Source organism: Dysidea avara, chromosome 1 (assembly GCF_963678975.1).
Source record: "Dysidea avara chromosome 1, odDysAvar1.4, whole genome shotgun sequence".
NCBI lineage: Eukaryota > Metazoa > Porifera > Demospongiae > Dictyoceratida > Dysideidae > Dysidea > Dysidea avara.
Genome location: NC_089272.1, coordinates 15956192 through 15973282, shown reverse-complemented (window position 1 = coordinate 15973282; position 17091 = coordinate 15956192). Strand labels below are relative to the sequence as shown.

The following is a 17091-nucleotide window of genomic DNA, read 5'->3' as shown; positions in this document are numbered from 1 at the left end:
CAAAGTTGGCTTTGTACACCATCTGCTGTCATTAATGTACACAAGGAAAAGCGTTGGGCAAAGAACAGACTCTGAGGTACTTCAGAGTTCACCTTGTATGCAAAAAACAATACACCATTTCTAACTACTTGTTGAGAGCAATCTGATAAGAAAGCTGCAACCCATGCTAGAGTGTCACCAGTAATCACACCTAACAACCATTGCTTGGCAACCAAAGAACAAGTATGGTATTAGCATGGGTAGCAGTGAAAATTTGGAATAAATGTAACAGGAGTGGTATTTCTACCCATGCTATACATTACATAATAGTAATTTTATGAAAACATGTCTGCCCTCCTCTGGTAAAGGTATATAGTATGCTACATTTCACATGAATTGCACTGTTGTATTACTTCTCAGAAAACACGAGGAAACCACACAAATTGATTATTTTCAAACATGGACCTGTGGTAAAATATAAATATTGGTGAAAATATGTAAAATTGTGTAGGACCATGTAATTTTGTCAAATGCCTAGTGAGTCTCAACATGCATACAATACAAATGGGAAGTGTCCCCTGTGTATGTAGTATGAAGTAAACACTTCAGGGTGGCAAGTTCCAGCTGTAGAAATGTGGTCAAGCTAGATCCAAATATTGTACCAGTTATTAGGAGCTACAGCTGCTGAGCTGCATATCAGACCAACACAAAGTAAATCAATTCATATCTCCACCGGCACAACGCAGGGTTTTACTGTTTGATTTTGACGATTGAATGGTACTACTACATTACATCACAAAATTGTAAAAACAGTTATTAGCTACCAACTAGGCGTGAACACAGTAATTATTGTAGTGTTCTTAGCTAGTACAAGTCCCTAGTGTGAATGTGTCATCTCTTATCTACCATGTGGTGGCATCATACCAGGTGGACCTGTAATGACAAGAATTAGAGATCATTGTTGCACAAAAACAAACTCAGATCAAAGTCAATGTTGATCTGATATTGTACACACACAACACAACATGCAATGAGTAAGCATGCCAAGTTAGGTGGGTCGATTAGGGTTGAAATGGTAGGCTACTCCAAACTAGTACATGATCAACCGATCTTATAAGTGATGATTGGCTGGTAAATGCTTGATGGCCAACTTTTATAACCCTCTCTGTACACTATCCAGTACAAACACTAACCAAGATATCCCAATTTGACAGACAAAAAATAAATAAGTTTAAAAATAAAAGTCCACTGAAATGGTATAAACAACAACACACTATTTGGCTATTATCAATCCTTGCTACTAGTGGGATAGGTTGATGCATGTGGTTAGACAGGTTTAGTAGATATACTACATTTTAGTGTATTGTGGTTTGTCAATGATATTATGTCATAATGCATCAGACAAAGAAACTTTATGTATGAGATGCCATAAAGTGACAAAAAGTGTCCATGTACAGCTGGATTCGATTTAGTTTCACACAGGGGTGTTTCTAGAAAATTGCAGAAACGCTTCCAACTCAAAGGCAAAAATGACCATCAGAGGCTAGTCTCACGCCCAGCCGGGCTAATGTGCAAACATCGTCTGGTGACAATGCTCAAGTTTCTTGGGCCTGGAAATGCTATCCAGCCAAAATATTGGCTGGCCAATCAGAATCGACGAGTTACATAATCACTTAAAAACCATTCAAAAATGGCTAGGAATAAAGCAACTCACAAAAGGGCAATTTTCTAGATGTGATCTCTCATTAGTGGAGGATAGTATTTCATTACTGGTGAAACGTCGAGTCACTACTCTTCGGTTTTATAAGGTGAGATCGGAAGACACACCTCAACAACAAACCTCCTGAACAACCTAGGCAAATACTTCTAATAAAACAGCTTTAAATAGTCCGCTTTTTCATCTACTTCCAATACATTCATGCAATTATGCAACTTGTCAATTCTGATTGGCTGGATAGCACTTCAGGGCCCAAGAAACTTGAGTGTTGTCATCAGACGGTGTTTGCGCATTCATGCGAGCCCACCTTGGCACAAGACTAATCAGAGACACTGAGATATTTTAAATGGAGTACTAAAGTCCTTAGGGAGTACCCAAGTGTTTGCAGTATTTGTGTCAGCCCTACTGCTAACCCAATTTTGTAAAAAAACTTAAAGCATAATGAAGATAGCATGAAGCACTACAGATCGAGCTACAGGCAACAACAGAACAACTCCACTATTGTTTTCCAGCAGAACATTCAAGTAATCTTGGTATTGCCACCTGCACATTAAGACTTTCACTACCTTTCCCATTGTAAAGTGTGTAACAACAGTACTCCAGTCTTTGTCTTATGTCACATGACATAACTAGACTATGTGACTTAATATCTCGGCATAATTGAATTATTAAAATAGCGTTTTTGTGCATTGCATGATACAAACAATCCTATAAAATAAAATGGCAAGTAAATTTCCATTTCAGTGGACCTTTAAACATTGTACCCTATACCCACTTCAATTATTCTTACAAGACAATTATGTGACCGCCTTAGCAAAATCCCACACAGTTAGCACAAGTACACCTTTAAAATAAAATGAAATTGGTGAAATTGTACATGCAACACAAAACAATATGCAAGTATTTATTAAGCCATCACTACCACGCGTGTGTACAGAAAATACAGCACATGAGGGGGCGTGTCAAGAGACTATTATACAGCATGAGACTAAGCCGAGTGCTGTACTTGCTTTGAGACACACCACTCCTCCTGAGCATTGCATTTTCATACATTGTACTTCCCAATCATCTTGCTCGGAGTGTACTTATCTTGAGTACCCGATCCATTTTAATTTTCGCTGATCAAACTATCAGTATGTGTTCATATAGTATACTTAAATTAATAGTTATACCACAACTGCAAGGGATTTAACTGATATACACCCAAAGCCCGAGGGCCACAGGCCAAGGACCGCAGGTGTATATATCAGCAAAACCCCAAGCAGTCATGGTATAATAAGTGGTATATATACCACTTTAGCGTGGGCGTCCAAAGGCGCCGCTCGGTGTTTAACTCGCATATTGCCCGGGAAATATCATGGGAAAGTGGTTTGCCAATGACTTTGATACCCAGCCAGTTCAAAGAATCGATGCGTCTTGACTCGTTATATTGAGCAACATAGAGCTTTGTATTGTGGGACTCGGTTTTGTAGAGGTTGCTAAGCTTAGTACATAGGCTAAGATAGAGTAGTTGGTTGTTACTAAAGGATAATGAAGGCACAAAATAATTGTTTGGGCGATTGTGGATGCGTATTTCTACCCACCGCGTATCAGCCTTTGAACAGACCACGGAACAGCAAAGCTACTACTGCTACGTTAAAATAGGTTAGTAGCTTACAGTTCTGAGTACTTAACTGAATACAATAACTTACTTACTGTCCCAATAGCGAAGTTAGTTGGCTTAACTCAGTACAAAATGATAACAATATAAACTCCATCCCACAATTGCAAGTTTTCTAACATTGTGTGTTGAAGCATAGTAACGTATTAATGACATTTTAACGTATGGACAACGTTTTGATGGCTATTAGCCCACGCTATTAAAACCACAATCGATCTTCAGATGCTACTGTATAAAACAAATGGGATGAGTTCTCGTTAGTTCTTTCACCTATTAGGTGAATACGCCCCAAGTGATATATATCACTTGTACCATGGCCGCTTGGGATTTTGCTGACATATACACCCGCAGCCCTTGGGCCAGCGGCCCTCGGGCTTTGGGTGTATATATCAGCAAAATCCCTCGCAGCCATGGTATAACTATTACATATCACTAGGGCACACTCACCTGATAGGTGAAAGAATTACAGAGCACTCACCCTATTTGTTTTATACACTAGCATCTGATGATTGATTGTGGTTTCAATTGCGTAGGCAAATAATTCTCAGAACATTATTCCTATGTCATTATGATTCAACACACACCAGGAACTTTCAATTGTGGGATTGATTTTTGGGCGTAAAGTTTTTAATACTATTTCGCTATTGTAAGTTCATAAATTAAGTTAAGTACTTAGGACTATAAGCTACTCAACCAGTTGTCATATTCATCTTGTTTCGTGGTCTGCTCAATGGCTGACACACACCCTTCCCCCGTGTAGTGGGTAGAAATACGCATCCACGCATCGCCCAAGCTCTCATTTTACAGATCATTTGTCTTAGAATATACACGTAGTTTTGTTACTGTCAAACAATCTAAACTTAGCAACTACACTGACCAAACCCATAATTAAACACTCCATGGCGCTCAATATAACTAGTCACAGTGTATCGTATTTTTGAACTGGTTGGGCATCAAAAGCCACAAGCTAACTGCATTCCCATGATATTGTCCAGGTAATATCTAAATAGTGCCCGGGAAATTCAGGTGTATGTCAGTTAAACCCTGAGCAGCGTCTTTCTTAATTGGTATAAGTCTAGTCGTAGTTCTAATGAACTGGTAGGATCAGTTTACAATGTCACGCACGTGATCAATTTGTTTGAATGAGGTTGCTTGAAATCGTAACATTCCTTACCATATAATCCGTGCTGTATTTGCCCAAGTACCCATTTATCTGCATACATACAGTTAAACGGTACTGTATGAAAAATGGCAGCACTTTGATCCTCCCACACAAACTGCAACATAGTCTAGTCACTGTACAAATGTATTTATTTAATTGACTACTACGTTGGTAACCAATTTCTTGTACACTACTATAGATAATATAAAAGAAATTCGGAAATTTTTACAAACTACGTGGAGTTTTGCTGAGACGTTCACATATACTACAACACACTATACTAACAGTCACAATACCTCTCATGCCAGGTGGCATTCCAGGAGGAGGTGGTCTCATCCCAGGAGGTGGAGGCATTCCCCTTCCCATCATTCCAGGTGGGGGCATACCAGGTGGTGGCATTCCTGTAAAATGTGTATTAACAATGATACAATGATACAGCTACCAATACAGTTCTACTAGACAAGGCACATCTGTCGTGCATGGTAATCACACTTTACTCTGTTATAAATTACTAGACTATTAGCATTGAAATACACACTTCAACTGTGTCCATCAGTTGTCTGAGTGTTGCAGCTCACTTAGCATAGCTATAAAATACTCTAATTACATTACATTCAACAAAGACTACAGTATATTGGACTAAAACACCCTTCCACATGACACACTGATACAAAATATATCGAAGGAATATAACACTTATTGTAAAATATTGAAAATACACATACTACTGAACTAAGCCAATTATGATAACAAAGAAGAAACATCAAATCGATACACACAACACATACCTGGTGGACCTCTGGACACTACAGAAAATAAATAACACAAGTATTACACACCTTCAATTACCTTGTCAGTTATACTACCTACATATTCATAATTAAGGAGCCCCACCCACCCACACTGCATGTATACATACAAACTGTGCAGATAACTTGGTTACAAGAAATATATGAACTTTCTTCAAATCACATGCACATAATATAGGCCACTTCAACTTGATTACGGACAAAAATCCCAAGAGCGTAGGGTTGGTAGTAGTGATGCACAGATTAATCAGTAAATAATCGGAAATCGGTTTATCGGCCAAATTTCACCAATATTGTTATCGGTAATTATTAGCAGATTATTTACCCGATTAATTTTACTGACTCTGATGTTACTGTTTTCATAAAAATAAGACAAAAATAAAGTTTAAAGTGGCAACATAATTTTGGTAAACATAAACACTGGATTGGTTATCGGTATCGGCCATTACTGTGATTTTCAATATCGGCTAACCGGATAATCAGCAAAATCTCTTATCGGTGCATCACTAGTTGGTAGATCAGCATATAAATATAAATATTAACAGAAAACAGGACTTCTATCCCATTGAAGCCCTACATCAAAGTAAAAAACTGGAAGTATATGGTAGTTACACCTCAGGAATGGTAGTTAACTCCATTGCACATATGGAAGACAACATCATGAACCACGATAGTGGGTTCATAATAGGGATCGCCCATGTTTTTTGCAAAAATCCTAATAGAACGCACACCTAAAAACCACCTTGCTTCAACTCCAAACAACCCTCTGGTGGTTCTTTGCAATGAGCATAGGTCCAGTAGTAAGTATCAAGTGAAAAGGAAACAGTATGTGTATTTCAGACAAAACTGAAATATGCCCGTTTGTTCATATTATTATTATTATTCATAATATTATTCTTTCACAGGCATAGCGACGTTTACAAGGAGAATCCTGGGATAAAAAGTAGCAAGGCTTGCTGAATGGATCATTGTGCGTGTCCACGACCTATTTTTGATTTTGTTTCCGGATGGAAACAGCCCAAACCGGGCCGTTTCTTCTTGCCAAATCGCCATTACGCTCAAGAAGCTATATACAAGATCCCACTCAAAGTTAAGTTTTTTGATGTGCGCTACTTGTGGCTAATAGAAATCTGTCTTTATTAAACTCAGTATAGGCCAGGAAGCTTAATCTGGGCTGATGACTTTGTTGCAAGGTGGCTTCTTTCACTCCGTGATTATTGTACATGGGCGGGTTATCCAGATTAAATACTCTAATAGAGCAGTCATGTAAATACTCTAATAATGAAGTCAAGTGTATAACACCAATCCTTGCACTGAACTTGACAGCTATTAAAGGCACCAGTAATGTAAATTATAGCTCATATTAACTTCCTCCACCAAAGATTCATCATTAAGGATAGAACCAGGGCTAGAACAAGGACTCTTTGAGCTACCTCCACCGGAGGCCGCTGCTGTGTGGGGTTTCTGCATACTAACCCCTTGACAACGAATTTCATGGAGTCTTCCAAGATTGGACTACTGGTGCAGGGTTCTGCCCAGAAATTCCTGAGTCTTGGCCTAAAGTTAACATGAACTGATATGCTGTGCGTTATATTAGGGTATATTGCACATGTATCAGTGATACATGTAAGAATTGTACTGGTTGGATTTAAAACCCCGTTTCAGTCATCTCGTTGTCAACACGATAATTATTAAACATGTGTTAAGTATCAGTATAACTATTTCATATACGCTAAATATTAGCAAAGTAATACACACTTAAGTAACCTTTTATAGTATGTTCACGTTGAGCTGAATCCTCAAAAACATCTAATAACTCATGGATGCAATTACACACGATCTTGAAATTTGGCTCATTTGTAGTACTGCTTGATCCACTAAAAATAATTAAAAATCTTTTTATTCAAATGTTTGACATAATATTTACAGCCAATTAAAATTTTCACAATACATTTCCTATGGGGAAGCCATATAAGTACAGTGTCCATTACAGCCCTTTCCCGAACTTGTAATGGAGCCAAACCGTACGTGTCTGTTGTTGACACCTTTGCTGTTACCAATAATCATCTGGTTAGCTGAAATGTTAACTCTGTTGAGAAAAAAATCCACTTTTAATTTTTAGCTGTTTTTCAGGATTCAGCTCAACGTGAACATAGTATAGTACTGCTTCCGGCATGAAGTTTTTAGTTAGTGTGAATGAAGCCCAACCTGAGTTCAGTAGCCGCCATAACAAGTAAGATGAATATCCCGGGGTAGTTTGAACGGGGTGTTATCTCAGCCTCCAACCTACCATTCACATCACCATCAACGGTCTCATTCATCTACAGCAAATTGTCCTCCACCTTTGCCATTTGCCTTTTCACCTAAATTAAGGTCTGCAGAAGAGGTTATGAGAGAGCACACAGGAAAGGATGCAACAGTTTTAAGAGAAATGTATCTTATGTCCTTTGAGCTAGCAAATTAGACAGAAAATAAGTGTATTCTGGACAGTATTCCAGTATTGGTCACATGAGTAAGGTTATTAGTTCAAAAGTGTCAACACATGTTCATTTTCTAGGCAGACAGGTGTGGAACATGCGGCTATCGTAATGGAGAAACTCGACGAGCTGCTACACAGTTTTAACAAATTTAAAGATAGGCAAGCACAAACCCAGCAAGAGCTAACACAAAGCCTGATGGCAAGATTTGACCAGCTTCAGAAGGAAGCCAGAAAAAGACAGCCCAGCTAGTGGCAATGAAGTTGAAGAGGACACTGGACTACCGATTTTGTCGGAAAGGCAATGAACAGCAGTTTAAATTTAACGATGCAGTGAGTGACTCGATCCAATCAGCTTCGGGGTTCCTGGAGAAGGTGAAGCCAACATCCTCCAAATAGATCACCCTACTGAAGAATGCAAAGGAGCAACTTATCGAAGGTACGAAAGCTATTGAGGAACGGCAGAAGCTCATTCATATTGCCAATTGCTCTGGCCGGTGGCGGAGGCATACCAGAAGGTGGATGAGCTGGCGGCGGAAGATATCAGCACTAAGTGTTTGGAAGATGCAATAAAGTCTGTTGAGCAGAAATATCGACAAAAAAGAAAAAGGGAGGAAGATCATCCAAGGGAGCCAACCTGGAGGGAGCCCCAATCAGCATATGCTGGCCCCCCACAGCTGATGGATAACTTTGGAGGACCACCACCACCAATGTACCCAGTATCACAACCTCTGCCATATGTCAGACCACCCAGCCCCAGAACTCTCATACCAGGACCGTGTTTCAACTGCTCACAGATGAGCCATTTGAGGACAAGTTGCCCTAATAAGCTAACTAGGCTGTATCCTTTTTGAGCAACTGCTCACTGGTGGTAACATCTTGTACAGTGAGGGTGCTTGTTACAATAGTATTGTGTCCTGTGTTAGTAGGCTCATAGTCTAGTAAAGGTGTTGATAATATATGTTCAGTAAACTGCAAGTTCACCACCCCCAACAAGGGTGCAGGCACCAAAGATGGTCATAAACACATTGACCAATCAGTTGACAGGGTGTGCTACAATGTCAATACTCTTGTCAGTGTCATTAATGCTTTAAATCATCCTGGGACCAATTCCCAAGATCAATCTATTGGGTATCCACAATCTTCCGATCACCTCAATAGCCAAACCATGGGTAGTGACCAAGAGGACACACATGATACAGAAAATCTAAGAGTTTGGTAGATATTGGGAGCTGGAGCAAGATAATGGATGTTCAAGAAAAGCTTAGTCAAAATTTGGGCAAGAGGCGCTGAAGGCCCCGCTGCCAGTAAGGGAATGGGTGAACGAAGGATATAAACTCTCCTTTACATCTTATACTCCCATCATAATCACAGATCAGCCCGTGAAAATGCTGTTTTTGTGTCATCCGCAATTGTGAGTTATTAGCCAACCGTTGCATTAAGGAAATTACCCATTAGCCACATATATGTAGTCCATTGTCAGTTGTGGCCAACAGCACAGGCAAGCTTCGGTTAGTGATAAACCTGTGGTATCTTAAACAGTATCTCCTGAAAGACAAGTTCAAATATGAAGACCTTAGAATAGTTATGCAAATGTTTGCCAAATGACTACATGTTTACATTTGACCTAAAAGCTGGGTACCACCATCAGGATTATTTGGGGCTCCTGGGGTGAGGATAACACACAGCAGTATTGTTTTTTGTGTCCTTCCATTAGACCTAGTCACAGCTTGTTTTGTGTTTACCAAATTGTTACACCCCCTAGTAAAGCATTGCAGAAGCCAGGGCTTAAGAATAGTAGTCTACCTGGACAATGTCATCTGTGCAGCCCAAGGAAAAACAAATGCAGAGAGAGACAGACTGAGTATCCAAAAAGATTTGTGTGAGGCAGGTTTTGTTACCAACCTTGCCAAGTGCAAGTGGACCCCTTCTCAACAGTGTACCTGGTTGGGCTCCAACATTGATTTACAACTTGGAAAAGTGTCTGTACTCCATGAAAAAAATTTAACAAAGCAGCATACGGCCACTATTTTACGCCACAATAACAAACTCACCAGTGATATGTGCTTTCAGGGTTCGACAAATATGTGCCCTCTTTCTTTTCCTTTTATCAAGCTGGGCATTGTCTTCATGCAATGAAACCATAGCAAGGCATAAATTTTCTGTGTTAACGCTTTCCTTGAGCAGCATATTTAGACATAGATCCTCCAAAACTATATATACAACTTTAGCATGGGCGTTCAAAGATGCCGCTCGGTGTTTAACTCGCACATGGGAAAACGGTTTGCCAATGACTTTGATACCGAGCCAGTTCAAAGAACGATGCGCTTTAACTCGTTATATTGAGCAACACAGAGCCTTGTATTGTGGGACTCATTTTTGTAGTGGTTGCTAAGCTAAGTATATTAGCTAAGATAAACTAGTTGGTTGTTACTAAAGCAGTCTGTTCACATTAGCACGGTTCAGTTCGACTCGGTTCAGTACGGCCCGGTATTGCCTCTGTTCACACTATGCAATCTTGCTCGCCAAGTCATCCGGCTTCCATAAGCGCACAATTAAATATTAATTAATTTGCTTACTAAAATTGGATGCAGCTCTTGCCCTTCAAGTCTCTTGTGCTGGAATTCTTTCTTTTCAACAAGACAGTAATAGATAGGCGGCCGTGTAGAGCTGCAGAAATCGTGCCGCGAATCGAAGTGTGTGAAACAGTAACTGGCACGACGACAAGTAGTTCATAACTGTCCCTAGGCTTTCTTTTGTGCTGAACCTCGTGTCGAACAGTGTTTCAGAGCCCTTCTTCATTGCATGTTGAATTTATAAAATTATTTTGTGCTCCTGGTGAGTAATTATCGTACCATACCGTGCTGGCCTGGTTCAATCGGGTGGGCTGGCTCAGTTCGGTTGGGCCCGGTACAGATGGTGTTCACATTGCACTTTTTATCGAGCCGTACCATTCCGAACCGTGCTACTGGGCTAGTGTGAACAGGGTGTAAAGGATAATGAAGGCAAAAAAGTTGTTTGGGCGATCGTGGATGCGCACTTCTACCCACCACGTATCAGCCTTTGAACAGACCACAGAACAGCAAAGCTACTACTGCTACGTTGAAATAGGTTAGTGACATTTTACAGTCCTAAGTACTTAACTTAATATAATAACTTACTCACTGTCCCAATAGCGAAGTTAGTTGGCTTAACTTAGTACATAAATGATAACAATATAAACTCCATCCCACAATCGCAAGTTTTTTAACATTGCGTGTTGAAACATATATAGTAACATATTAATGGCGTTTTAACGTATGGCTAACGTTCTGATGGCTATTAGCCCACGCTATTAAAACCATGATCAATCTTCAGATGCTACTGTATAAAGCAAATGGGATGAGTTCTCATTAGTTCTTTCACCTAATAGGTGAGTGTGCCCCAAGTGATATATATCACTTATACCACAGCTGCTTGGTATTTGCTGATATTATACAAATGCAGCCCTCGGGCTTTGAGTATATATATCAGCAAATCCCTCACAGCCGTGGTATAACTATTAATTAAAGCGCTTACACTAAGAAGTTGTGGCAGTTACAGTCAAATCACTTGAGAAAAAAACAATATCAGAGTTCCTTATAAAACATTACACTAACTATATAACAGACAATTCCATTCAACACACTTCACTAATAAGAACAAACAACAAAGTAACTCACTATCAGGTGGTGGAAGGTTACCATATGATTGAGGTTGAGCACCTATGATATTAACAAAATCAACTCATGAGTATTCAAATGGTGGGCACGCACACGGGGACACACATGGACACACACACGTACAGTGTATGCAAGATATTTACACAGGATGTTATTTTTGCAAGTCTTGAAAGTGCCATGAGCTGGATATTTTCAGATGCATTTTTTTGCAATTGTCATTGCATTGTACGCATAGTTAGTTATGCAGTGCCACCCTAATCAGAGAAGTTCAAGAGCTACCTTGTCAAACGGCCAGGAGGCTGAAAATAATGCTGACCCATTTGATGTTGCAGGCCATGTAACAAGCCAAGTGTGTTCACTATTTTGTGTCGGGGTTTCTTGTAACTGGTAGTGAACGCTACTCACACAGAGACTGAAATAGTGGTCAGACATCCCAACCATTTCTGCCTAATGTCTGAACACATTTAGAAAGTTTTTGTACAGTACTATTGACTGTATTGACCACATAACAGGATTTGTCAGATCATTTTCAAATAATTTCAGGTCCTGTTTGTGGGATCTACCACAAGGCCAGGTAAAATACTAATACTAACAAATACTCTGAGCGCTGGCTTTTCTGAATTACTTAGTGGTATTATTACGTAGCTACAGCACACATAAAGCATTTTTTCTCAAGATGCCTTTACCTTACGAAATCCACAAAAATTATACCCCCATGTAAAAACTGGCTAGACAGTATATAGAATGAACAAGTTATGGTGTATACAGATTAGCACGCTCTACACATTTTGTACATATGCACATGCCATTGCACTACATACACAAACACTATAAAACACATGTAGTACAAACCACAAATACAACAACAACATACATTTTCAATTAGCAATAACAGCACAAGGCAGTACACATATACACATACCTATACTTCCACCAGTTGGTGCCATTGCTCCATGGGATGGTCCCCCAATACCTCTCACTGGACCAGTTAAACCTGTATGGAGAAAGTAAGCAATATATTATTACAACACAACATACAAACACAAACATGTATGTAGTAAGCTCGCTCATGCATGCACACAAAGCAAAGTCAAAGCCTTTGGCTACTGCACTAGCACAGTTGTGCCTATCCTAGTGAACCAGCACTAGGACACATGTAGATTCTCCCAAGCAGGACTATTAACTGGTAAGACACTGTACCATGTAAAGGTATGGGCACTAAAAGTCCCACATGGACTTTCATTTAAGCCATAGACAGTTGGAGTTTGCTTTTCCAGTTACCCACTGAAGTTACAACTCGAAACTGGGCTGGAACCTTCTGATCACTTGGCTATGCTGCATCGACACACTCACAAACACACTTACCAGCATGAGGCTGCATAGGTGCTGGAGGCATGCCCCTACCAGCAGGACGTCCCATTCCAGGACCACCACTAGAACCTGATGCTGAACTGCCAGCTGAGTGACGATCCTAGAACAACGGTTGGCAGTGCAGTAAAACAGCACATTATAGGGCAATGTCTACCAAGTTACTGACAGGAATTGCATCTTACACAATACATAACACACATTTTCTCAGCTAACTAACAAGATAAAACACTGTCTTATACCCACCAACAAGCCACTAAACACAACTGAACTATACAAAAAACGGGCACTGTGTAAACAAGAAGAGATAAGAATTTGCACTACTACTAGCACGGTTGCTTTGCATGCAGGTCAACAGATGTACACTCTTCTGAAGAAATCACTGGACCTAATTCAAAGGTGGTGGTTGCAGGCACATACACTTGGGAGGGTCTATTTTTCTCACTTTTGATGGAGGTGGTCCTTCCACAGTCATGGACACCAGATTCATTCCCCTCAACAACACCAATCCTAGAGTTCTCTTCTCTTCACGCTCCGGCATCTTGGAATTCTTGGGCTTAACCTTGCGAAACTCCTCGCCGTCAGCCAACACGAGGTTCATGTGGCGATCAAACGCCATGAACGTGCCGATGAAGATACGCCCGTCCATCAGGATGATACGCATCCGATAGTTGAGGTGGTCCTGTAGCTTTCTGTTCTTGCTGTAAGTCTGGGGAGGAAAAACGCGCGATAAACAAACCAGACAAAACATAGAAAAAGTCGCTAGAGCAATACCAATCACCAATTAAGGTAGTAATATACTTATCTACGAAGATAAGGACATTTTCAGAGTAGTAAAAGAAAACGTACCATCTTCGTCGATTCTGGTGCCAAACTCACGTGCTGACGGAAGAGATGGGCATTGAAAAGAAAACACTTTTGAGACTCAAAAAGAATATTTCGTACCAATTACAAATAAGATAAAACTACGACTAAAATGTAATGACACCAATTGTAACAGCGTGAATTAATGTATTCGGCTGAAATTTTATAAAGGTGGGCATTTTCAAGAATAAACACTGGGGCTTTAAACGGTTACCACGTGCTGACTTTCTTCTAATCGACGCGCGTTATAGTCGATACAATAGGACATGTGAGTTGGTGTTTAGTTGTGTTTCTTTCAATTTTTAGTTGACTTTCAGATCGCAGATTATCGTGGTGTGATTGTTGATATTGTTTTTCCGTGTGTGTAGCGTTTGCAAGTCGGTGAAGATGGGACATCAAAAAGTGTGGTACTCTCATCCGCGAACTTATGGACAAGGATCTCGCCAGTGTCGAGTGTGCTCTAACAAACACGGACTGATCAGGAAATACGGCCTGAATATCTGCCGTCAGTGCTTCAGAGAATATGCCGCCCTGATTGGCTTCCAGAAACTTCGATAACATTAGTAACTGATAATATTATCTGTCAACAATGTTTTATTTGATGATATAAGAACTGGCTTGTCAGTCACAGGCAATGTGGTGTGTCACTGCATGGGTAACCTCTAGTCTTTATGTGGTCCCTTGAATGAGGTCAAACCACTACTTCGTGTGGACTGAAGTTACGAAGTGGTCTGGTACTGTAAGAAGTGCATGATGTGTTAATCACACGGTATAGTTACTCTGAAAACAAAATTACGATAATGAAATATGTACCATGTATGATTGTGTTGCAGCCCTAATGAAGATATGTGGTCTGGTGGAGTACTAATATGTACCATACCATGCACATTAAAATAGCCTTTGTTCTGCCACAGCTGAAACTGACATGTATTTTACATGTACTGTGTCTACTGCCCAAGTCCTACTGCATGGTTGTAACCAGTGTTGGGAGTAACGCGTTACGTAATATTATTACTTTTGTGGTAACAAAGTAATATAATGAAATACACTATAAAAACAGGTAATATAACTCAAGTTACTTTACTTGCAAATGTAACGCACCTAAGTAATATAGTTACTGTAACAAATCTAATACGTAATATTATTACTAAAAGTAACGAAGTTACTAATCTCGTTAGTAACCCACTGAGTAATGCCTAGCCACAACGAAGTAATGAAGCCTACTAAGTGAGGCTTATTCACCAGCTACTTACTTATATCAAGACTTGCACATTGTCCAACAACGCAATCGTGTCACGTGATAAGGTGGTAGTTTCACACGTGACAGCTTAAGGCTATGGACACAAAGTAATATAATATGTAATATTACAGTTACTTTATTTTATGGGTAATATGTAACTGTAACTAAATAGTTCAGCTGCAAGTAATATGTAACTAGTTACTTTTAAAAAGTAACTTGCCCAACACTGGTTGTAACTACAGCACACACATTTTACTGATGTGTGTAAATACGTAACTGTAAATATCAGTACTTCGCATGCATGCAATAATACAGAATGTTAGGGAACTATAAATAGGCTTACATCAGTGGAGGTTGGTCACAGAGTCTCATGACTTCAGATATACAGCACTTGGAAGTTGAACCTCTATATGACAGAAACTTGAGAATCTTTTTTTTAATTGATACAGGTACAAGGAGGTTGTCCTTTTTCAGGGATAAAATTAGAGTAACCAGTAGAAGATTAGTATATACTTGTAGTACACTAAAATGTAATTGGTAAAGATCATTAGTAGAAGATATAAAATGAAAGTATTCTAATACATGACTTTCAGGCAACATCCAACGCTTTATGTAGCTTACTGCATTAAGTGTACACATTATACATTATGCACACTAAATTTTGCTGCATACTATGCATATGACCAACCTCCTTTAGGCTTACATGATCTACCAAGATACCCTCAGTGTATATACAATCAGAATGCTGTATATCTTCTAGGAGAGACCATATAGGGTATCTGCTGTTCATTTTCAAGGATTGTCACCAGCTGGCAATTGCAAGCTTATTATAAGTTAACAGGTGACTATAGTTTGCTAATCAGTCTTGCAAATAGAAAGTTATCACTATCTTGGTCTAGTCATTGGTCAAAGGACACTAGTTCCACTTGCAGTGGTTGCCAGAACATGATATATTTCCATGGCACAGTTACAGTACAATCTGAACTGGTGATGCACTGTATCCAACACATTTCTCTGGTACAGTATGCTCAGCCACCACATAGAAAAGGGCTACCAGACAGCCATGCCTGTAGAACATGCAACTGCTGCAACTAAATGGGAAATGTACATGTGCTAGGGAATGTGACATAAGCACAGTACATGGTACCACTCTACATTATCTGACCTACTATCATCAGATGATAACATCACAGTGATCAGGACACATACTGTTACTGGGGTGTTATTATCCTCAAAAATAACCTGCCTTTGGGGAATTTATTTTTGTCCTTTGTATACTGATTTGGGACCTTTACAGGCATCTTGACTGGTGTCCTTCAAGAGGGATTCCATGGTAACTGTGTGCATGCATGTGTGTGTCAGCACAGCACAATTTCTTAGACATTTTTCATCAGCTGAAGTTCCCATTGTACCTCTGTATACCAGAGGGTACCAAGGACCATATGCAATAAGAGATTGAGCTTGAGACCTGACTCTTAATCTGTCACATGACCCTCCAAGATTGGGTCATGGTAAATATGTTGAACATTTATGATAAGGCTCTGGCTGTTATATTTGGTCGTATGCCAACTTACCTCACACCAGATACCCTATATGGTCTCTCCTAGCTGATATGCTACAGCACAACCCATGTCACATAGTTTGATACTACGAGTTAGTGGAAAGAAAGAGATGGGGAGGGACCTTTGGGTGGGATAAAACTTTTCCCACTGCAAACAATTAGTGATACTGCTACTCCTTAGCTATAGCATAGAACAGGCTAGCTGCTACATGTGGTACCACCCCAGATACCTTCTAATGAATATCACAATGCACAGTGATTAAGCTAACATTATTAGTTGTTTACTGACACCTTGCCTCCACAGTGGGTCTCATAGACTAATGTTGCTATGGCCACCTTCAAACACTGATTAAACTGGTACTATGTATAGTGTATTATGGCAGATGGGAACTTGCAGAGTAGACACATTACTACTATATAACAACTGTGGCTCTGGAGAAACTCACTGTTACAAGCAAACAAAATAACTTTTTCCTTAGAATTGGTGCTTGCATGGGATTAATGTGAACAAAATTTACACAAGTCATGTGTTTTCCTTACAAATTTGTTAGCAG

At 39.7% G+C, this 17091-nt stretch overlaps 1 protein-coding gene across 1 annotated transcript; it reads right to left on the bottom strand.

Annotated features, from left to right (window-relative positions):
* Nucleotides 1–735: 735 nt before the first annotated feature.
* LOC136257704 (small nuclear ribonucleoprotein-associated protein B'-like) lies at nucleotides 736–13881 on the bottom strand. The gene is made up of 8 exons (XM_066050997.1): nucleotides 13722–13881; nucleotides 13318–13581; nucleotides 12870–12975; nucleotides 12427–12498; nucleotides 11505–11546; nucleotides 5307–5324; nucleotides 4815–4919; nucleotides 736–912 (listed from the first exon to the last, which is right to left on the bottom strand). Exons 1-8 carry the CDS (start codon nucleotides 13722–13724, stop codon nucleotides 878–880), a joined length of 645 nt encoding a protein of 214 aa, XP_065907069.1. The 5' UTR covers nucleotides 13725–13881; the 3' UTR covers nucleotides 736–877.
* Between the last annotated feature and the right edge of the window lie 3210 nt (nucleotides 13882–17091).

Bases quoted from the DNA above. Each gene is read 5' to 3' on its own strand.
- LOC136257704 (XM_066050997.1), bottom strand. The intron at 12,499-12,869 runs GTAAGTGTGTTT...TTCTCCATACAG, and splicing joins ACCTATGCAGCCTCATGCTG to GTTTAACTGGTCCAGTGAGA. The intron at 11,547-12,426 runs GTATGTGTATAT...TTAATATCATAG, and splicing joins ACCAACTGGTGGAAGTATAG to GTGCTCAACCTCAATCATAT.